Genomic DNA, 24297 nt, shown 5'->3' with positions numbered 1-24297 from the left:
GTATGTATTTTGTGTGCACAGATATGTATCTCTCTCTCTCTCTCTCTCTCTCTCTCTCTCTCTCTCTGTGTGTGTGTGTGTGTATGTATGTGTGTGTGCTTGTAATGCATGTTCCTCAATTCCTTCCTTCTATTTCTTTTGAAATAGAAACTCTCACTTATGCCAAACCTAAGCAATTCATTTAGGTTGGCAGGCCAGTGAGCTCCAGGTATCCTCCTGTCTAGGCCTCCCTTACAGTAAGATGACAGAATGTACCATTATGCATAGCTTAAAAAGGAATACAACAACAAAACAAAACAAAACAAAAAAAAACAAAAACCGCTAAGTTATGAGTACTGGGGTACAAATTCAAGTTAGAATAGCTTGCATTACCAACACTTAAATGACTGAGAAATCTTGCCTTTCCTCACCATTTTAAATGATATGCCAACATTGTGTAAGCTTAGATATTTTAATTCTACTTTAATAAGGGTTTTCAAGTGTTTCAATGAACTTTCTAGCCCACCAGCCAAAGGTAGAATAAGTGGGTATGAACCTGTTTAAAAGTAGGTCTTTGGATGGTAATTCTAATCTCCTTCCTCGGGATAACATCACTCCAGTTCATTAGTCTCAGGATACCAACAGTTTAGTACAAAAGTGTTACCAAAAAAAAGAGTCAGTAATGGTGGCACGATTCAGCAGAAGATACCAGGCCTCCCCTGAGTTGTCATGAGTCAGCAGAAGCTCCAAAGACCAGCTGGAATGCCAGGAGTTTTCTGACATGTCTCTTTCAACAAAGTCAAGATCAGTATAGAGGCAAGACCAAGGCAGAGTTGCATAGCTAGCTAGGCAAGCCCCTTATCACTGCCTTTGTGTTCTACTTATAATCTCTCCAAGCATGACTTGTCCTCCATTGGGTCCTGTTTCAGCAAAACACCATGTGAGTTTGCATCATATGGCAAAACCAGAGAGCCACATTTCAACATTTTAAATATACACAAATATTGTCTTTCTCCCAAAACATAACTTTCCAACACACTGGTGAGTGCAGGTTATACCAATACTCTAAAGAGTTGTTAAGACGAATTTTGTGTGTTTGCTGTACCATATATTTTGGAAAAGATACATAAAAATTTTGAGAAGCCACTTAATATATGGAGAAATTTATTGAAAATAAAAGCTGCCCCTATAGGATTTATCTACATCATGTGGCATTTTCCTCACAGGTCTATGAGCCTTGAGTTTACCATGTGGTAACCAGAAATGTCATGAAATGTGATCAGTTTTATATTATGCATCTTAGCATTTATTTATATTCTTCCCTTATACAAGACTTTGTAACTTAAGTTTTTTAAATTTAAATTAATACCCATATCTCTGTGTCCTTATAGCAGTGTACATTTTTAATTTAAATTAATACCCTTATCTGTGTGTCCTTATAGTAATGTAAGTTTTTTCATTTAAATTAATGCTCATATCTGTTGTCCCTATAGTAATTAATGGCAAACTATTTAACTATGACAGATGAACTCATGACATACATTTATCTATTTTATTATTTTATTTTTATTTATTATTTATAAATATTTATATGCAACTAATATATGATTAATATAATATATTAAATTATGTTTATGATTTTGTTTTATCTGATTTGATGTCAAAACCTAGTTTCATTTCTTTATCATTTTAGTCTGTAATGATTGTTTTATCTTTCTTCTCCATTACGTTCTATCCATTTTTCTGACTTCTATATATGCATTGCATATTGCTTATAAATAGTTTGATCCCTCCTTTGTTGTTTGTATAATTATTAGGTAAGCCACAACAAATATTATCTTTCCTATTCCTTAGATGCACCCAGCATATTGCTTTTTCTCTATTCCTCAAGCATGACAACACTTTTTGCTAACTATGGTCATGTAAGTTATTCCTTGTTCAGTCTAGCCTATGGGAAGACATGCCCTCTTCCTGGCATTGTGTGAACACTGGTGTTGTCCTCTAATTGTGTGAGATGTTGTGTCCCTCAGCCCCAGGATATTTCCTGGAATTCCCATGTTGGTATGTGCTCTATAGTATGTTCCAGATGGCCTAGTAACATGCCCAGAGCATCCCCTCTTCTTTGTGTCTATTTTCCAGACTTCTGGCCTGTGATTTCTGGCTGCTTTCTTCACCAAATAGCTTATCTGCACAGCTCCAGGAGTCTGGAAGAGTCAGAACAGCTTTGTCTTCATCATATTCTAACCTAGTCAGTACTATCTCATAGCACAGAGATAGAAAATTGGGATAATATCATCAAACTATTTTAGTGCTTTTTAGCTAACAATTTATGTCATATCTGAAGTATATAATCTTCAGTTTTTAAAACTTTTTTTCTGATTTGTGTTGTTTGAGGTAGGAATCAAAATCAGTACTTTTACTTGACCTGGTTTAGAATTGGAGGAAAGTAGCTTCTGCGCGCCTGTTGTAGACTACTGGCAATGTGCCTCTTCACACTCTGACCAACTGCCTCTTGTTCTTACTTCATGCCTATGCATCCCTTCCATTAGGGCATATTCCTGCATGCTTATTCAACATTAAAACTTTGTTTGACTTCAGCATCATCTGAGTCTGTAATATCTGGTCTTATGTCTTTTTTGTCTTCTCTACTAGGTCTTAAACGAAACACCTTAACTGTCTTCTATTCATATCTGCAGAATGTACCATGTCTTCCACTGTGTGGGTCTTCAGGATACCCTTCTAGAGTGCATCATGTTTAGGTGAAACTCTAATCTGTTTTATTTATCAAAAATGCTGCTGTACTGTAATTGTGCTTTTTCTCCAATACAGGTACGCAATCTGTGATCCTACTGAAAATCTGGGGTATATTTTATTCATATAAAAGATCATTAGAGTTTGAAAAACTTAAATTTGAACTAATTGAAGAAGAAAATGAACGTATAAGTAATGATATTATTGTACTGCAAGAGGAGTGGTCTCAACTAGAGATTGAAAATGTTGAACTGCAAGATGAGATATGCAGTTTGAGGTAGATGTCCCAATTTTAGAGAAATATTTTAACTGTTTTCATTAGAGCATATATAGAACATTTGTAGTATGTCACTAATTTTGTAAGTGTTCTGAAAGGGAAAAACTTTTCATATTTGGGTTTTATTATTATTATTTTTGATAGATATCTTTATGTAGTCTAGGGAAAGCCCAAATTTGTGATCTTCTGGCCTCAGTTGTTTGATTTTGGGGTGACTGGTTGGGTGCTTCAGTTGTTAAGTCGGAGAATTGTTAGCCTTGAAGAATGTGAAAATAATTAAATTACAAATATCATTATTACTATTTTCCATAATTATGTATATATGCATATATGTATATGAGATGTATGTATGTATCCCATGCAATCACACTCTTGATATCTACAGAGAAACCTCATTTTCATGAGACATCAATTAAAGTTTTAAAAAATATTTTACAATTATGCTACAAAGAATACACTTTCTTAAAAGCTTCTCTAAATATTGAATTATTTTTATTTGAATACAAATTTGAATATATTCTTTAATATTGATTCCTTTAGCTAAAGGATGTAAATCATATTAAAGGACTTGGCTGATATAATTGTTCCAAACAAAATTTATATTAATTTCAAATTTCACCGATGGAATATGAAACAATAGTTTTCTTAATTAAGACAAATTCTTTTAATATTATACTGCATTATAGTGAACCAAGAATTTTAAATAAAGTAGTAAAGTATCACCCTTCCATAGAGATAAACTTAGATCTTATTTCATTCTTATTTGCACAAGGCAAATATATGATTCTAAATAGCTTATTCAACATTAATTCACTGAAAAGACACCTTTACTATTATATTGTCCCCTTAAATGTTACAATACTTGATCAAAATTTATTATTTTAAAAATTATTAATATCATCATCATTAATTTAAAATGATGCAAATGTTTGTGCTTGTATTTGAGTATGCACACATGAGTGCAGGTGGCTGAAGAATGCACAGGCATTGTATGTCTCTGGATCTGGAGTTAGTTGATTATGAGTCACACAGCATGGGTTCTGGCTGTTGAGCTCAACTCCTGTGCAGAAGCAGTATCTGCTGCTAATTGGAGCCGTGTCTCCAGTTGTAATTTCCATCTTTTATGATTTTAGTAGTGGTATAAATTGTATATCAATGTTCCTCTTCTTGTCTACAGCTTCTTTCCTTTGCAGAAAATCATTTTATTTGTAATAACCTGGTAAGTTTTATGGATAGGGAAAATAAACATTTTTTGTGTTTTATTTTACAAGTTTAATATTCATCTGAAAGTATTTCATTTTTTGTAGGTCTTCAAAGAAAACTTCCAATGAAAAAGAAGAGGTATGCAAAAATTAATTTCAAATCATATTTATTAAGATACAGTATAAAATCAAAGTAATACATAATAAATGGACTGAGAAATATAGTATAAAATAAAATAAAATTTAAGATTATTTTGTTATATTCAAATATTTCTTTCCAAAATAATTTTAAAAGTCACCAATAGTAAAGGTGTCTTTCCTTTCAAAATCTGGTCTTTCAGAAGCATTTTGCTTGTTACTTATGTAAAACACGGGTCTCTTCTTTATAGTGTATGGGGTACCCAACATGACAATATCTGAAATTGCTATTATTCATTTTATAGGTCAAAGAACAAGGAAATCATATGCTTGACCTTAAGGAACTAATATCATGTGAGGGAAACTCAAACGACTGTGAGCAGTACAGTTGTGACACTATTTTGCATTTTATTGAAGAGCTCATGAGGCAGAGAAAAGGTAGGAGTTCTGCATGCAGCCCCTGTGTGTGCTATTGATGAGGGTGAATTGCCCAAACATAGGCATGCTTGATATCAAAGAACAGAAAGCTAGTCTCAGCAGGAGCAGCCAGCAAGCCTTCAGAGCTTCAGTGAGTGAGCTTGACACCATGGCCTTGGGGTTGTTACATTAGACTCATGTGTTTCAACAAAATGGAACAGGCCAGTCAGCCAATACATTAAATTGGTGGGGTGTGCCTTTTCATTACTTCTTTTTGGTTTGTTTGACTTTTTTGGGGGAGGGAGTGTGATTTTCTTTCTCTCTCTCTCTCTCTCTCTCTCTCTCTCTCTCTCTCTCTCTCTCTCTCTCTCTCTCTTTCTTTCTTTCTTTTTTTCTTTCTTTCTTCCTTCCTTCCTTTCTCTCTCTCTCTTTCTTTCTTTCTTTTTCTTTTATTATTTGTATTTTCCTTAATTTTTTATTAGATATTTTCTATATTTGCATTTCAAATGCTACTCCTTTTCCAGGTCTCCCCTCTGAAACCCCCTATCCCATCCCCCTCCCTCTGTGCATTAACTTACCACTCCAAGTTCCTCTCCTGGAATTCCCCTACACTGGGGCAATGAGCCTTCACAGGTCCAAAGTCCTCTCTTCTCATTGATATCTTACCAGGCTATCCTTTGCTACTCATGTGGCTGGAGCCATGGGTCCCTTCCTTGTATACTCTTTGGTTGGTGGTTAAGTCCCTGGGAGCTTTGGGGGTGCTGGCTGGTTCATATTGTTCTTCCTCCTGTGGGGCTGTAAAACCCTTTAGCTCCTTGGTTCCTTTCTCTAGCTTCTCCATTGGGGACCCTGTGCTCAGTTCAATGGTTGACTGAGAGCATCCCCCTCTGTACTTGTCAGGCACTGGCAGGGCCTCTCATGAGACAGATACATCAGGCTCCTGTCAGCTAACACTTGGTGGCATCCACAATAGTGTCTGGATTTGGTAACTGTATATGGGGTGGATCCCCAGGGGGGCAGTCTCTGGATGGTCTTTCCTTCAGTACTCCGCTCCACTCTTTGTCTTTGTATTTCCCCTCATGGATATTTTGTACCTATTCTAAGGAGGACCAAAGTATCCACACTTTGGTCTTCCATCTTATTAAGTTGCATATGGTCTCTGAATTATATCTTGGGTATTCCGAGCTTCTGGGATAATATTCATTTATCACTGATTGCATGCAATGTGTTTTCTTTTGTAATTGGATTACCTCACTCAGGATGATATTTTCTAGTTCCATCCATTTGCCTAAGAAATTCATGAATTTATTGTTTTTATAGCTGCTTCTTCATGTGACTGGAAGATTGACGCAGCTCTCTGGAGTCACTTTGGTAAAGGATGCTGAATCCTTTCATGATGACTCTGCCATATGATATTTTGAGTAGACACTCTTAGACTACTGCTCTTGTTTTATTGGCTCCTCTCTTCTACTTGGTTTATATTAGCATTGTCTTCTAAAATTCAAAAAAATATTTTATTTTTATTAAGCATGTGAGTGAGTGTGTGTGTTTGTGTGTGTGTGTGTGTGTGTGTGTGTGTGTGTGTAACTGGGTGTGAGCATCGCTTTGCATGCACAGACTGAAGGAGAAGTTGAGGTATCCTGCTCTAAGATTATCCTCCTAATTCCTTGAGATGGTACCTCACTGAGTTTGAAGGTAGGTTGGCACATGAGCACCAATGCTCTTGTCTGCAGCTCTCAAAGGCTGGGCTTACAGGCACATGTGTAGTCATATGTGTTTTCTGTATGGAGGTTTGGTCTCAGGTTCTCATGCTTGTGCAGCCAACACCCATATACACTTAGCTAGCTCCCTTAAGGTTGATGGATCTAATTTTTAATCTGCTAAGATGTTTTAAAATATTATGGAGTGTGGGTGTTAATGTATTTTTGTATGTGTGTTTGTATGCACATGCATGTATGTATGTATATCTATGTGTGTGTGCCTGTAATGCATCTTCCTAAATTGCTCTCAACCTCATTTCTTTTGAAAGAGCAACTCTCACTGATGTCAAAGCTAATCAATTCAGTTAGGTTGGCAGTCCAGTGAGCTCCAGGTATCCTCCTGTCTATGCCTCCCATGCATTAAGATGACAGAATGTACCATCATGCATAGCTTAAAAAAGGAACACAGCAACAAAACAAAACAAAACACACCCCCAAACCTGCTAAGTTATGGGTACTGGAGTTCAAATTCAATTTAGAATAGCTTGCATAGCAAACACTTTAATGACTGAGAAAACTTGTCATTCCTCATCATTTCAAATCATGTCACAACATTGTGTAAGCTTAGATTTTTTAATATGTACATTAATACAGCTTATCAATCACTTCAATAAACTTTCTAGCCCACCATCCAAAGGCAGGGGAAAAATTGGAAATAGGACAAGTGGTATGTGTACCTGTTTAAAAGTAGGTCATTGGATGGTGATTCTAATCTCCTTGCTCAGGATAACATCAGTCAAGTTCAGTAGTCTCAGAATACCAACAGGGCAGTACAAAAGTGTCACCAAACAAGAGTCAGCAATGGTGGCACAATTCAGCAGAAGATACTAGGCCTCCCCTGAGTTGGCATAAGTCAGCAGGGGCTAGGAATAAGTCAGACCAGCTGGAATGCCAGGAGTTTTCTGCCTTGTCTCTTTCAGCAAACAGAAGATCAGTATAGAGGCAATACCAAAGCAGAGTTGCATAGCTAGCTAAGCAAGCTCCTTATCACTGTCTTTGTGTTCTACTTATAATCTCTCCAAACATGACTTGACCTCCCTTGGGTCTTGCTTCAGCAAAACACCATGTGAGTTTGTATCATATGACAAAACCAGAAAGTCACACTTCAACATTTTAAATATACACAAATATTTTCTTTCTCACAAAACATAACTTTCCAACACACTGGTTGAGTGCAGGTTGTACCAATACTCTAAAGAGTTGTTAAGACCGATTTTGTGTGCTTGCTGTACCATATATTTTGGTAAAGATTCATAAAAATTATGAGAAGCCACTTAATATAGAGAGAAATTTATTGAAAGCAAAAGCTGCCCCTGGAGGATTTATCCACATATGGCATTTTCCTCAGAGTTGTATGATCCTTGAGCTTACCATAGTGGCACCCAGTAATGCCATGAAATGTGATCAATTTATATTATGCATCTTCACATTTATTTATATTCTTGCCTTATGCAACATTTTGTAGCTTAAGTTTTTTAAATTTAAATTAATACCCATATCTGTGTCCTTATAGTAATGTAAGTTTTTTTAATTTAAATTAATACCCATATCTGTGTGTCCATATAATAATAAATGAAAACTATTTAAGTATGACACATGACCTCATGACATTCATATATGTATTTTATTATTTTATTTTTATTTATTGTTTATCAACACTTATATGCAACTAATATGTGCTTAATATATTTAACTATGTTTATGATTTTGTTTTATCTTATTTGATGTCAAAACTTAGTTTCATTTCTTTATCATTTTAGTCTGTAATAATGATTTTATCTTTCTTCTCCATACCATTCTATACAGTTTTCTGATTTCTATATATGCATTGTATATTTCTTATAATCAGTTGGTCCTTCTTTTGTTGTTTGTATAATTATTAGGTAAACCACAACAAATGCGCCCAGCATATTGTTTTTTCTCCATTCCTAAAGCATGCCAATGCTTTTTGCTAACTATGGTCCTGTAAATTATTCCTTGTTTACTCTAGCCTATGGGAAGACATGCCCTTTTCCTGGCATTGTGTGAACACTGGTGGTCTCCTCTAATTGTGTGAGATGTTGTGTCCCTCAGCCCCAGGATATTTCCTGGAATTCCCATGTTGGTATGTGCTCTATTGTATGTTTCAGACGGCCTAGTAACATGCCCAGAGCATCCCCTCTTCTTTGTGTCTATTTTCCAGACTTCTGGCCTGTGATTTCTGGCTGCTTTCTTCACCAAATAGCTTATCTGCACAGCTCCAGAAGTCTAGGAGAGTCAGAATAGCTTTGTCCTCATCATATTCTAACCTAGTCTGTACTATCCCATAGCACAGAGACAGAAAATTGGGATAATATCATCAAACTATTTTAGTGCTTATTAGCTAACAATTTATGTCATGTCTGAAGCATATAATCTTCAGTTTCTAAAATATGTTTTTTTCTGATTTGTGTTGTTTGAGGTAGGAATCAAAATCAGTACTTTTTACTTGACCTTGTTTAGATTTAGAGGGCAGTAGCATCTCCATTTCTAGTCTGCTGTAGAATACTGGCAATGTGCCTCTTCACACTCTGACCAACTACTTCTTGTTCTTACTTCATACCTACTCATCCCTTCCACTAGGGCATATTCCTGCATGCTTATTCAACATTAAAACTTTGTTTGACTTCAGTATCATCTGAGTCTGTAATATCTGGTTTTATGTCTTTTTTTGTCTTCTTTACTAGTTCTTAAACTAAACACCTTAACTGTCTTCTTTTCATATCTTCAGAATGTACCATGTCTTCCACTGTGTGGGTCCTCAGGATACATTTCTACAGTGCATCATGTTTAGGTAAAACTCTAGTCTGTTTTATTTATCAAAAATGCTGCTGTACTGTAATTGTGCTTTTTCTCCAATACAGATATAAATTCTGAGATCCTAGTGAAAATCTGGGGTGCAGTTTATACATATAAAAGATCAATAGACTTTGAAAAACATAAATGTGAACTAATTGAAGAAGATTGTGAACGTATAAGTAATGAAATTATTGCACTGCGAGAGGAGTGGTCTCAACTAGAGATTGAAAATGCTGAACTGCAAGATGAGCTATGCAGTTTGAGGTAGGATGTCCCAATTTTAGAGAAATATTTTAACTGTTTTCATTAGAGCATAAATAGAACATTTGTAGTTTGTCACTAACTTTGTAAGTGTTCTGAAAGGGAAGAACTTTTCATATTTGGGTTTTATTATTATTACTTTTGATAGATATCTTTATGTAGTCTAGGGAAACCCCAAATTTGTGATCTTAGGGCCTCAGTTGTTTGATTTTGGGGTGACTGGTTGGGTGCTTCAATTGTTAAGTGGGAGAATTGTTAGCCTTGTAGAATGTGAAAATAATTAAATTACAAATATCATTATTACTATTTTCCATAATTATGTATATATGCATATATGTATATGAGATATATGTATGTGTCCCATGCAATCACACTCTTGATATCTACAGAGAAACCTCATTTTCATGAGACATCAATTAAAGTTTTAAAAAATATTTTACAATTATGCTACAAAGAATACACTTTCTTAAAAGCTTCTCTAAATATTGAATAATTTTTATGTGAATACAAATTTGAATATATTCTTTAATATTGATTCCTTTAGCTAAGGGATGTAAATCATATTAAAGCACTTGTCTGATATAATTGTTCCAAACAAAATTTATATTAATTTCAAATTTCACTGATGGAATATGAAACAATAGTTTTCTTAATTAAGACAAATTCTTTTAATATTATACTGCTTCATAATGAACCAAGAATTTTAAATAAAGTAGTAAAGTATCACCCTTCCATAGAGATAAACTTAGATCTTATTTCATTCTCATATGCACAAGGCAAATATATGATTTCTAAATAGATTATTCAACATTAATTCACAGAAAAAATTCAAATTTTTATGTTGAGAGACATTTGATACTTTGTAATTGATTACTAAATTTATCAAGTAAATTGTATGATTTATATGATAATTGATAGAGTAAATTGAAAGAAAATAAAATAGAAATAAAAAATTTTAAGAATGCATTTGAGATGATCTGTATGATGTTGGATTCTAATAATGAACAAAATGCTTGAACATATTTTAACATTCTTTATTCCTTTGTGAAACATCCTTGTGGCTAATTATATTTTATGAAGATTATAGTTTAGTTGTATAAAATTTATAAACTGTAGTGAACAGAATAACTTGAAACCTAATATTTTTATTAATTTTTTTGGTAATTTTAGATAAGATATTGTAATTATTCATTCTCTACCCCACTGGTTCTTCTCAACCTGTGTGTTGTTACTAAGTTAGGGGTTAAATGACCCTTTCACAGGTGTCACATAAGACCCTTAGGAAATATTTACGTTACAAAACATATAATACATTGAAAGATATAGCAAAATTACAATCATGAAGTAGAAATAAAAGTAATTTTCTACTCGGGGTCACTACAATAGCAGTAACTATATTAAAGGGTCACAGTATTAGGAAGTTTAGAATTTAGGACCTGCCCAGCCAGAGGCCCATGCTCCTTCCAATTTGCACCTGTTCCCAGAGCTGAGCCTGTGCTCTGGATTCCCACCCATTCAGGCCCCACCCAGATGCAGCTTGACCCCAAGGAGTTCTGACACATCCAGGATCAGAGAATCCCAGGATCACTGTAGCAGTTATTTATAAAAAGTACTGCACAACCAGGCCTTTGCACCAGTCCTTTCATGTATCCGGTATAGAGTGACCCTCAAACTTGAATAGTTAACCAAATATATTTATGTATAAGAAAGTTCCAATTTCATAATGCCAATTTACAATGATAAAGTTCTGTCCCAATATTTCTAACCTCTCAGCACAGGAGAAACCCATCTGACACCATCTGGATCTGTGCATCCCCTCCTGCACTCCCTCGTGCAGCTCCCATGCTCCTTCTCTTTCTAACCCTCCTTATCTTAGCTCCTCCTCCTCTCTCCCCTGTCATCTCTGGCCTCTCACAGCCTCAATGTGAATGGATAGGAAATATCTTGCATCAAATCACAGGTTTCAAGAAGGCACAGGCTCTGGTCAGAGACAGTGAGGCCAGTTAACACCAGAGATAACCAGATGGCAAGAGGCAAGCACAAGAACATAAGTAACAGAAACCAATACTACTTTGCAACATCAGAACCCAGTTCTTCCACCACATCAAGCCATGGATACCCCAACACACCTGAAAAGCAATATTCAGATCTAAATTCTCATCTCATGAAAATGATAGAAGTCTTGAGAAGGCCATAAATTACTCCCTCAAAGAAATATAAGAGAACACAGGTAAACAAGTAGAAGTCCTTAAAGAGGAAACACATTAATCCCTGAAACAAATACAGGAAAACACAAGCAGGTAAAGAAAGTGAACAAAACTGCCTCATACTTTGAGGAACTGCAGTTGTAGGTATTTCCTACCATTTCCCACCATAGTTGTGAAAATACTACTGCATGAGAACTGATGTTAATTGACTAGAGAATATTGATTCCACTTTGCTATTTTCACATCAGTGCTTGTGATGCCTCCCATAGTCTTATCTGCTACATTCTGCTTAAGCTGGGAGATCCTGAGTGTAATGTTACATGATCATTCCAGCCAAGCAGTACTAAGAACATAACCTATGCATTATTACAAATGTACAAAATGGCTTGTTCAATGTAATTTGTGAACATACATGATGTAGTGTGATGTGTTCAGGGCCTCAAGCTCCTCATATTCTGCCACTTTCAGTAGTATGGTAAAGGACTCAGTGAAACTTATGTAAACTTAGTGTCACACCACCTAAAGGATGATCAGTTGCAATCATATTAATGCACACCCCAGTTATTGTATGTAGCTCACATTGTGATGAGTATTCTTTGAAGGCTTTTATTCAAAGTTGTTCATTTGAGTTGGAAACTTCATGTTCATTTTCAAATGAAAAATTCAACAACACAAATATGACCTTATATGAGCCACAGTGTGTTTAAACCATAGTAAAATGCATATATAAACAAAAGTCACAACAAAATGGAAATTCCTGCTTATCAGACTTGGCAAATTTATTCAGGGACTGTGCAGTAGTCCTTAACTATGTGTCTTTAAATATCACTGAATTACCTGGATGAAGTGACATGAAGCATTATGGACAATGGCATTCCTACTACAGTTGATGTGACATTAGAGGTGTATTTTACATAGCCACAGCAACATGCAAATGAAGTGCTGGCTGTGTTCTAATTCAACATCAGCACAATATGCAGGGTAGACATTTTGATTCATAATGAAACAAAAGTTATTTTTCCTGGTTCTTTACGAAAGGTCATTGGGGTTCACAGTGCATGAGACATTCACTTCATCATGTTGGGGAAGTCAATGGAATGAGTCCAATGGTAAAGCTTTAAAACACTAAAACATGGGTGATTATATGAAATTTAAACTATAACACTCTTCTTCTGACCCCCCAGAAGCTTGTGGCCATCTGACAACGCAAAATTTGCTTAGTCTACATTCAAAGGCCAGATAGATAATCTTAATAGTTTCTACATTATTCATAATGCCATTTTTCTCTGACACTAAAGTCCAATTCCTTTCATAAAATATGAAAATTACATAGGTTTTTATGTCTATTACCTACCATATACCAAAAGATAATAATAGGAAAATATTAATGAATATTATACCAAGTACAGCCTGAAACCCAGCAGGACAAACATAAAAAACATACCCACAGTCTGTGGTACATGGTGGTGCCACATACACTCCACCAGGATTGGGCAGCCCTGCCTCTACAGTGCCATATAGTGCATGTGGTCTGATTTTGGGCCAGTTCCATTCATTTACTGGTACTTCCATCACTTAAAATCTTCTATTTCTGACATCTGCAACATCCTATTACTTCTTAACATCTTGACAATTTAGGTGTTACCTTCACTCCTTTACACATTAACCACTCAGACATTCTGTATATGGACTTTAACAGATTCACATCGTCTTGTCTAACTGGCTTTTCTGTGCAATACTGCTTTATCGCACCATTGCCAAGTTATGCTTGCATTTTGACATACACTGCAAGACTATCACCAGAATGGTTACTACTTAGTGATTTTGCAGCTTAAGTAACACCCAGGCCTGTGGACACAGGGCAGCCAAACTTCCAGACTCAATTCCCCTTCTGGCTTTTAGTAGGAGAGTATAACTGAGGCTGTATTCAAGGTGCCCTTGAGAGTCACTGCTATCCTAAAGAATGCATTCCCTCTTTGTTTTCATTTTATGCCTGTACTTTTGAAGTTTGGGCCTGTCTCAAAGGCAGCCCTGTTAATGCAAAGTACTCTAAGCTGTTTTCAGGGTTGATGAGCCTTTTACTTTGCTAGCCATCTTGTCGAAAGTTTGTCTATTTCCACCAGGATGATGTCACATTTGTAAATAACTTGTATACTTTTCAACTCACTTGGTTGCCGTTTTTACTCTTGAATATCATCCTAAGCAAATTTAAAGCCATGAGCATTAACAATGTGATAGCACAAAGTATAATGACTTCTGGAATATTTCCTCCACTAAATAAACTTACTGACTACTTTTAAATTCCATATCACTGAGATTTTCAGGGATGGATACAGATTATAGGACAGAATCTAATGTGTATGGCCTTGGGCCAACTCTGTAGAAGAGTTCTTTATTCCACCTGCAAGCTCATTATCTGCATTCATGTAAATGAGTTTTCAGGTCTCATGAAGTCATGCAAGAGTGATTCATTAGTCCAGCCTTATTTTGAGCCAAATGTAAACCACAGTTCCCACGTTTTCCAAATGCCCACTATTCAAGTCTCCAAAGTCTAAGAAGCATATTGGCAGTATCATTACAGAAGTGATTAAGTGACACCATTTCCTTTTTAATCACTTCCCTCACTACGGAGGTGATCGCTCAGAAGTCAGCTTGATAGAGAAAAATATATCGGATCAGCATTTCAGAGAATCACTAGTCTATCATGTCAGGAAAGACCTGAGGGCAGTGTTTTGTTTTTGTAACAGGAACACAGGGCACAGTCTACCTAGTGCTCCTTTTAATTGCATGAGGTACTTTATGAACACGCAAACTGCTTCATGATCTTGGGACATGAGGGTCACTCACAGAGGTCTATAATGTAAGCACTGTGCTGAATAGCTCTAGTGTTTTCAAGGAAAGAATGAAGAAAGAGAAATTGCATCATTCATAGTAATTACACACTTTTGAAATCAGGAAACATTCTGGTCTTAGTTACTTAAAATTCATAGTTTGTTGGTGGGTGGTACTCACTCAATGTGTGTATGCTTTGTATGTGTGAAAGTTTGATATGCGCTAAGACAAAAAAAGAAAATGCATATTTCTTCAAATTACACCTAAAGTTTATAGAGACAAAGGGGCACGGACAGAGTGATAGTTTCCAAATCACTATCTTTCAAATTTTTCAGAATTTGTGTAATCATTTGAATGTTTCTTCAGAAACTAATTTGGTATGTTCCAATGTGACCAGTTATGCACAATCATTTTAAAACATATTTTTAGGGCCACCCTTGAAAATTTAGAATTAAATGATGCAGCAAGCCTCCAAGCAGAGGAGAATGAAGAGCTTTCAAGAACCCCGGTAAGTATAGACTTATGAAGTCCATTTTGTTTTAATTCTCTAATACTTGAAAGAAATTTTCCTGTGTTCAGAAGCAGCATATAACCACATTTTAGGAGAGTCAGATATTGTCCCTGTTCAAATATTTGATAGATTTATATTGTTACTATTTGTTAGTAATTATAGGAGTCAGGTTAATTGTCTGCCCATGAGGCAGTGCAGTAGTAGGTTCTCCACTAAGGATAGGATATATTTAGTCACAGGTTCTTGGCTCAGACAACAGTTCAAGGTATGGGTTTAACATATAAAAGGGGCCTTACATCCAATTAGAAAACAGTAGATTAAGAGTCTTTTTTACCACCAGCAATGGCTGTCAATGGTAGTCATAGCTGCAGGCAGCAGGGTTCATATCTGCATATCTGTTGATTTCTTTTCTCCCCTAGCAGCTTCTAGCACTATGAAAGCTAGCTAATGGGAATAATGTTTCCAGGTTATATTGTAGATTCCCACATGTTATAGCTCAAGGAGTGAGGTCTCCAGGAATAATTTCTTTCCATCAGGTTTTAGAGGGTAACCAAGAGCATTAGGAAGTACCTGAATATTTGGGGTTTCATATGACCTCGCTTGTCAAAAACTGTAGAAGAAGAAAACCATTCCTGGGATAGCATTTATTATCACTGAGGTATTGAATAGGGCCAGCATTACCCCATTGTAGAAACGAATTTTTCACTCATTTTATACATGTGTATATGAATATTCTTTAGAAAGCTTCTATAGTATCAGGTCTCCATATGACATTTTGAAAGATCTTTAGTATTTGTTTTTCTTTTATTTTTATATTATTTTATTTATTTGCATTTCAAATGTTATTCCTCTTCCTGGGAGCCCCTCCACAAACACCCCTACCTTTTTAACCTCTAATTGTGCTCCCATACCAACTTGTCCATTCCTACATCATCCCTTTAGCATCTTGCTTCTCTAGGGCATCAAGCATTCACAAGAACGAGCACATACCCTCCCCCTGAGGCCAGACAAGGCAATCCTGTAGCAGGGACCATGGACCAAACCTTGTATGCTCTTTGGTTGGTTGCTTAGTTGTTGAGAGCTCTGAGATGTCCAGTTATTGGATACTGTTGTTCATCCTATGGGGTTGCAATACCCTTTACCTCCCTCAGTCCTTCCCCTCACTCTTTCCATAGGGTTCCCCATGCTCAGTCCAATGGTTTGGTGTAAGTATTTGTATCTGTCTCAGTCAGGTGTTGGTAGAGCTTCTCAGAGTACACCCATGCCAGGCTTCATCCACATCTTGGTTTCAGCAACAGAGTTAGGGATTTGACATCTGTGTATGGTATAAATCCCAAGTTGAGGTGGTCTCTGCATGGCCGTTACTTCAGTCTCTGCTCCAGTGTTGTCCCTGCATTTCCGTTAGACAGGAACAATCCTGGGACCATATTTTGAGATGGGTAGATTGCCAAATCCCTCAACTCGGGACATGTCTATCTACTGGAGGTGGTCTCTTCAGGTTCCATTTCCACGCTGTTGGTCATTTTGACTAAAGTCCTCCCCATTAGGACCGGGGACCCTCTCACATCCTTGGTGTTTTTATTTTCTATGAGAAATGAAAGAGAAAGTAGACAAGCCTAAAGACTCTTGAGGTGAGAAGTCTAGGCTAGTAGTGTGGATTGGCTTGAACTCATATTTGCAGTCACTCAGTGCCAGTTGTGGACAGGATACCTGAGTGATGCATATTCTGCCAGAGAAAGGCATGGCTTCTGACTTCACCAGCAGGTGCTATTAGGGCTTAGTTAGATTAGAACATGTCTTGATGAAATGAATAATGTACCAAGAAGAGAGTTGGCAAAGCCATTTTTTGTGTGTCTTAGGCTTTCTATTGCTGGGAACCGATACCATGATATAAAGGACAAAATTGATTTGTGACTAGCTTATAGGTTCAGAGGTCCAGTACAATACCAAGACAGGAAGCATTTTAGTTTTTAGGCAGGCATAGTGCTGGAGAATGAACTAAGAGCTCTCCATCATGATCCAACCTCTGTCAATAGATTGGCATCCTCAGGTAGGTAGGAGAAAGCACTCTTCAGAAATGGGTGGAGCTTCAAAGCCCTCTGCCACAGTGAGGTACTTCCTGCAACAAGGCCACACCTACTCTCAGCAGGCCTTATCTCTTAAGAGTGTCTCTTCCCAAGAACCAAGCTTCTCCCAACCATCACACTGTGAGTAAAGAACATCCTCCCCAAAGGTCCTCTAATGTCAGGAATAGAGTGCTTTACTGATGGGAAACAAGGGCTTGACCAGACCAGCAGAGCAAGTTTGCCATTCAAGAGAGTCATAGGATTCTTAGCCCCAAGTAGCATAGCGATGGGAATATGAATATTCTTTCTGCTGAGGGAGAGAGGCTATTCATGTATGTCCACAGATGATGAGGTGAAAAAGACAGATGGAAAGGTAAGAACACAGCAAAGTGAGGAGACGAGTTCTGCCTGTGACTCCTCTTAAGTGAGTGTCATAAGTCCTGGGAAGGTGAGTGTTGGAAGTTTGAAATATCTCCTTTTTATAATTGTTGGTAGCATTGAGTTCTTCAATGTGCATGGTAATGGTCTTGGAGACTTGGTAGGGTTGGAATACCAAAGGAAAGAGGAGTAATTATGACCATTAATTATAGTAGTTGTTACTATTGAAGGGTGTACTGAGGAAGTATGAGAGTTAGGGAAAGGAAGACAAGAGTTCAGACTGGTACTGGCCATATCTTGGGTCATGGAAGAGTTCTATTAGAGACTCATAAGATCCTCCCAGGGATTGACTCCTACAGGTTAAAGTTAGGAGTGGAATTTTACCTAGGGAAGAAATATGGAATTCTGGAACCATAGAATAGAGTTCCGAGTACATGTGCGGACTCTATTTGTGGAACTGGAATATGGTAGTGTGATGGAATGTTACTGTGGCAAACATGGGAGATGACATTTCTAACATCAGAAAAATGGGGAGTCCTGAGGGAGAGAGGGTTAGAGTGAGAAGAGTGGGACTTCAACCTTGGAGGTGCTGTCAGAATCATAGACTGCAGGTGTATAATAGACAGTAGAGAAACAAGGAGACCGTTGCTGAGGAAGAGCCAGAAGAAGAGTCCCAGAAAGAGGGCTACATTAGTGATCTAGGAAAAAAACCTTCCCATGTTTAACAAATAACATTTATAAATGTATATATCAGAAAAATGTCACAATGAAAATGTCACATAGCTGAGGTCTTCTATAAAGTGTTATCTGGGGGCCAATGAGATGACTCAGGTGTAAGAGCACTTGCTGCTGTTGTAGAAACCTGGGTTAAGGTCTCAGCATTCATGTGTCAATGCCTAGTTTTTGGAACTCTAGCTCTTTTGGAAACTGGTAACATTTCCTCCTCAGATCTGGCAATGGGTAGGCCTAAGCCTACAAAAATACATTCTTGCCAAACACCCAAATCCATATGACAATTTTAAAAATTATTATTTTGAAATCTATACTCACAGGTATCAATTTCAGAAAATATGTTCTGAATTATCTAAGAATATTATGCTTGGTAAATAATATTTCTAAGAAAGAAAAGTGGATCTCTACAGTTAAAATTGTATTCATATATTTTTTTCAACATCTGAAAAGGTTCAAGAAGAACAGTTTAAGTTGTACCTGTCACTGACACAGAGTTTGCATGAAATGAGAAGGAAAAATACTGAACTAGAAGAAGAAATAGACAGGTATGACATTTATTTATCAAAGCATTCACTCACAAGTAAAGAGTGATTTTACCAAAATCTAAATATAAATTTCTATTTTGTCTACAAGTTTATAATAAAACAAATAGTTCTATTTTTAAACTCATATAAGAAACCTACAACACCATTTCAAATTTTGGAAGAACAGTGTTAATTACTAACATCTGTGATGATTTTGACCATAATAAGTGACAGTGAAAGCATTCTCTGATGTCAACTGTAATCTTCCTAATATATTTTCAATTTCTACTTTGAAATATGCTTTTATTTTTTCCTCCTACATTTCAGATATTAATACCCATATCTTGTTTGTGTGCTTGTTATAAAAGATCAAAATTTACATGGATAAAATTGGGTTTTCTTCTACTTTTAAATATTTAACCATGATATGTTATTCATATGGACTCATAAAAAGATATACTAATATTCCATGTTCATAATCCATATACACACGAAATATAAACATTTTTAAACCTGAGTTTACTTTAAGAAATTTACATGTATGTGTACATAAACTAACATACAGATTGATGTCTTATATTTTATATAGGAATTGTTCTATAGTATCAAACAGAGCTCAAAATCCACAAATATTAAATTTTCATTTAAAGCCACTGACATGTCTTTTTATTTTAAGACATCTATAAATTATATGTAATCATTAATTGTGCTGGTTGATTTTGTCAACTTGACACAATCCAGACATATCTGAGAAGCAAGAACCACAATTGAGAAAATGCCTCTATGAAGAATTGCTTATAAGAAACGTGCAGATATTTTCTTAATGACCATGGAGTGTTGGGTTAGAAGATCATTGTGTATAGGTTCCATCCCTGGCAGATGATTCTGGGGTGTAGGAGAAATCAGGTCAGGCAAAATATGAGCGGCAATCCATTAAGCAGCTTTCCTCTCTGGTCTCTGTGCTGCCTAGTTTTGTGAACCAAGTTATATTCATCTAAGAGAAGGGAGCCTCAATTGATAACTAATATATTGCTGAATAACTATAATACTCTATTACTTTTTGGAACATTGTCAAATGCCTGTGCATGCATAGCACAGGTGCATTCTAAGTTTACATCTTTTTGACATCCTGAATACAGAATCTACAGGCATAGAATGCCTCTCTCTATCTCTCTCCCTCCCTTCCTCCCTCCCTCCCTCCCTCCCTCCCTCCCTCCCTCCCACTCTCCCTCGATTCCTTCCCCTCCCCCTCTCTCTCCTCTTTCCCTTGCTTCATCTCCCTCCCTTGCTGCCATGCTCCAGCCCTTTCTGTTTCTATTTTAATGAGTACACAGAATGATAACTTTCAGACTTGTAATGCATGAAAGATGTCATTATTCTATCACCTGAAATAAAGTAATACAAAATTTCTCGTAACTTTTGAGTCTCCCAACATGGCTGGCCTCTTTTGTTTTTATTTTTTATTTTAATTTTGATTTCTCTAAAGTGTGACTAGTGTTTTCCTGTGATTTAACATTATGCATATGATATTGCATCTTCTGCATTTTGTGAAAACCACATTAGGAGGTTATCTAGATTTCTTCTTAAAAGGTTGCATTAGTTACACATCTGGTGCTATGATAAATTCAATGACCAAAGAAAACTTAAGGAATAAACGGGCTGTGTTTACAGAGGGACAGATTCCACAGTAGTTGGGAAAGCAGCAAGCCTCTGCCTCCTGACGTTTCCATAACCTGCCCAAGCATCATCAGTAACTGGAGCCCAAGTGTTCAAACAGTTCTCCTACAAAGGGCCATAGAATCTTTTCAAGTCTTTCCCCATATTTCTATATTTGATCCCCTATGTCTTAACGCACTGATTGTCCTCTTTTCTTTTCCCAATTATCCTTCAAAGGCTTTATTTGTCATCATTCTAAATTTTAATTTTTGATTGGAATTCAACCAAGGTACTTACACACACCACACATACTTGGTACTACTATGTGGAATGAATCGTTGTTTATTTGCATGTGTTTGTGTGTCTTGAACATATGTATTCATTTGTGTGTATATATGATTTAAGCCTCTTCTCCATCCAGAGGTAATTAAGAAAATGTTCCCACAGGCATGTCTCTAGAATGGTATAATCAATAATTTTGTCAGTAAAGTTTCTTTCTTTTCAAATTAAACTTGTGTCTGTCAAGTTGATAATAATAAACAACACCAACAAAACAAAACAAAGTTAACCAACAGAATAATAGTATCTAATTTCAGTTACCAACATCTACCTTCAAGTAGCATCTAACTGCCTGTAACAACAACTTCTGACGTATCAGTACTTGTACCTATGAGAATACTTGCATTCCTGTGTACATATGCACAGTGAGAGAAAATCCACACATGCACACAAACACACAAACACACAAACACACAAACACACACACACACACATACACACACAGACATATACAAACAATCCTGAAAATTAAAAACAAAATTATAAGTAAATCATTTATTTTGATATATGAAAATATATGTTGACATATGATATTTATAACAATTCAGTTCCTGATTTCAATATTAATACTTTATTTACCATTTTTATTTCAACCATTTTATTTTATTTTTCGAACTTTTTATTTTCAATATTCTTTGTTTACATTCAAAATGATTTTCCTTTCCTCGTTCCACCATCCCCATAACTACCCTAAGCCTTCTTCCCTCTGCCCATTCTCCTATCACACCCTCCTACTTCTCTGTCCTAGTATTTATTTTAAAATTCATGTTTCAGTCTCATAATTTTAAAATAGTCACAGAATCACACTTTTGATTATTATTAATTTTTCTTTAGTATTATAAACCATATTACTATTTATAATGTATTAAATGATTATAATTTAAAAACTTCAGTTACTAGCCAGGCTTATTCTTATATCTGCAATGCAAATACTTGTAAAATACCGTCTGGAAGATCAAATGTTTAAAGCAAATACACACGAATATATAAACATACAATGATGATAATAGTTTACTTAATTGTTTTGCATATTTGTCTAGGTATATGGATCTGTGCACAATGATGGAGGAGGACTCAGATGCACATCAAAATGGAGAGTTTTCAGGTTATAATACTTCAAGTACAAGTCACTGCGAAGAGGATACGGTACTGAAACTAAGAGAGAAGGTGAATTTAAATTAATTTTTCAAATAAAAATTGCATCTAATTTAGTACAATGTAAATATAAAGAGTTTGCAAATTTTTTAAACTTGAGCTCATATTCAAAAGAACTTTCCTTTTATATTGAAAATGTGTCATATTTGTCTCTTGAAATTTCTATGCTGTTCTAAACCCATTTGGAATGTATGCCCCTGCCTAAACTTGAGTCACAAGAACCACGTCCTAGACTCTATATGTTCAGGAAAAACAATTTCATGTTAGTTTCCTCTATTGAACACAATGTGGTTCAGGCTGGATTTTATTGATCATAATTCAAGAAAAAAATTTAAACTCATATGAAGATGTTATTGTGTATACCTTTAAACTTCAGAGATTTGAGGTACTTTATCAAAGATAAGTAATTGTTTAAATAATAGTTGGAATCATTAACTTTCAAAAGTAGTTTGTATGTTTGAAAAAAAAATCAGTCTAGAAGGAAATGAGATGGAGTTCTCCATAGAAGGAAGCAAGGAGAAGTAAACATTAGAAACTTTGAAAAAGAGAAAATGCATCCAATTTTTAAAATTAAAATAAAAACTTGTATTTTCTTCATTTCTTGGAAAGGATATATATTTTTTTTCTTCATTTCTTGAAAGGGGCATATACTTTAGCTTTATTTTTCTCATTTTTCTATTTTTTGTTCATTTCACATGAGACTTCTAGTTAAATTCCTTTTATTATCTGTGAGGAAGAAATGTCTGTAGTTACTGACATGATGATTTGACAGTTGTTCCAATATTAAATTAGTTAAAAGACATATGAGAACCTCACTTATGTACCTAATAATGTTTAGAGAGTTTTCCTGATCTGAAAACAGCTTATGGCTTCTCTCTCTCTCTCTCTCTCTCTCTCTCTCTCTCTCTCTCTCTCTCTCTCTCTCTCTCTCTCTCCCTCTCTCTCCATAAGTGTGTGTGTGTGTGTGTGTGTGTTATATGTGTTGTGTATATGAGTTTGTGTTGTTTGTTTGATCTGGTTGGATTTTTTAAATTTAAGTTTATCAATAATTCATTAATGTGTGAAGTGGAAAACCAGGTGTAAAGCCTGGGTTCATGCTGAAATTGCTGAAATTCATGGTAAATCTATGCTAAAATTCATGTTGAATTCAATTGGAATCATGCTGAAATTGCTATTAGTGTTATGTTAACCTTTTTTCTGTCTACTGCATTACTAGACAATATTAATTGTTTTCACTCAGCTTGAAAGTATGGAAACAAAACTACAACAAGAATTATTCCGCTGCCAATGCAAGGAAGATGAAAATAATCTTTTGGAGCAGAAAATAGCAGAAAGGAAAGCAGCCCGGGAGAACCGTGAAGCGGAAGAGGGTAGAATAAAGCAGCTTGAAGAGAAAATACTCAGCCTCAAAGCCGATATGGACAAGAACATGGTAGAGCGAAGTGAGGTAGAAAATCATAAGAAAGCCATTGAAGAGCAAGCTAGGAGTCAAGTCATGGAAAAAATAAACCAAGAGAACCAAGTCTTACGGGTAACTATAGTCATTTGTCCTGTGCTGTAATTCACTCCACCTCAAAATTCATATTCAATTATATTTTTTGTATGATTGTGTGTGTTTCTTCTGTGTTTCACAGCAGTTTCTTTTGTTGATTTCTGGAAAAAGAAGCCATACCCTTCTATTGATAATCCTGTTAGTTTTGACATTAATGCTAAAAGAATTCATCTTTCAGAATTCCAGTTTTCAATAGGAAATGTTGTGATTTATGAGACAGATTGAAACATGGTGGGAAAGAAAATCATTGTGATGTGGATATGATAATGTACTTCGGTTGTTTATAAGTTCCATGGCTTACTCTGAAATTATATTATTAATTTTTGAATTGTTATATGAATACCTCAGGGATGAGACTGTAGTCCTATGGTTGTATATCTCTTTGTCATCCACAAGTCCCTGGGTTCTGACTACAGCACCACAGAAAGAAATTATTAAAACAATTCTGCTTAAATCCACTGGAAGTTGTTGATAAAGAATTTGAACTCCAACTCCTTTCTCTTTCATTTAACACATTCTCTGCCTTGTGGAGCCAAATGCAGAGAAAATTACACAATAATTTGTTGGATGATTAGGTTATAAATAAGTGTTTCCTTTATTTGGAATATATACATTGATATTTGTAATTTAAACAGAATCTTTCTGTGAGTTGAAGTTATTTATTTAATATCATCTTGGTAATTTCATCATGAATACAAGATTTTGATAACACCAACCACTCCTCCTAATACATTTGAAATCTC

At 35.7% G+C, this 24297-nt stretch overlaps 3 protein-coding genes across 4 annotated transcripts in view; 1 reads left to right on the top strand and 2 right to left on the bottom strand.

Annotated features, from left to right (window-relative positions):
• The window catches only part of LOC127665124 (uncharacterized), a 565077-nt gene that overhangs the window by 246501 nt on the left and 294279 nt on the right, over positions 1–24297 (bottom strand). The gene's annotated exons all lie outside the window — the stretch shown is intronic.
• Positions 1–24297, bottom strand: part of LOC127665123 (ankyrin repeat domain-containing protein 26-like) — a 484272-nt gene that overhangs the window by 227608 nt on the left and 232367 nt on the right. The gene's annotated exons all lie outside the window — the stretch shown is intronic.
• Positions 1–24297, top strand: part of LOC127665122 (ankyrin repeat domain-containing protein 26-like) — a 922395-nt gene that overhangs the window by 883267 nt on the left and 14831 nt on the right. Inside the window, exons 17-24 of the mRNA XM_052157533.1 lie at positions 2809–3007; positions 4315–4348; positions 4653–4785; positions 9407–9605; positions 15071–15149; positions 18779–18873; positions 21888–22014; positions 23243–23533. Coding sequence (XP_052013493.1) covers positions 2809–3007; positions 4315–4348; positions 4653–4785; positions 9407–9605; positions 15071–15149; positions 18779–18873; positions 21888–22014; positions 23243–23533 — 1157 coding nt within the window. The remainder of the gene's footprint in view (positions 1–2808; positions 3008–4314; positions 4349–4652; positions 4786–9406; positions 9606–15070; positions 15150–18778; positions 18874–21887; positions 22015–23242; positions 23534–24297) is intronic.

Source organism: Apodemus sylvaticus, chromosome 14 (genome assembly GCF_947179515.1).
Source record: "Apodemus sylvaticus chromosome 14, mApoSyl1.1, whole genome shotgun sequence".
Classification (NCBI taxonomy): domain Eukaryota; kingdom Metazoa; phylum Chordata; class Mammalia; order Rodentia; family Muridae; genus Apodemus; species Apodemus sylvaticus.
Note: the sequence above shows the minus strand (reverse complement) of the source record. Positions and strands in the feature narration are given on the sequence as shown.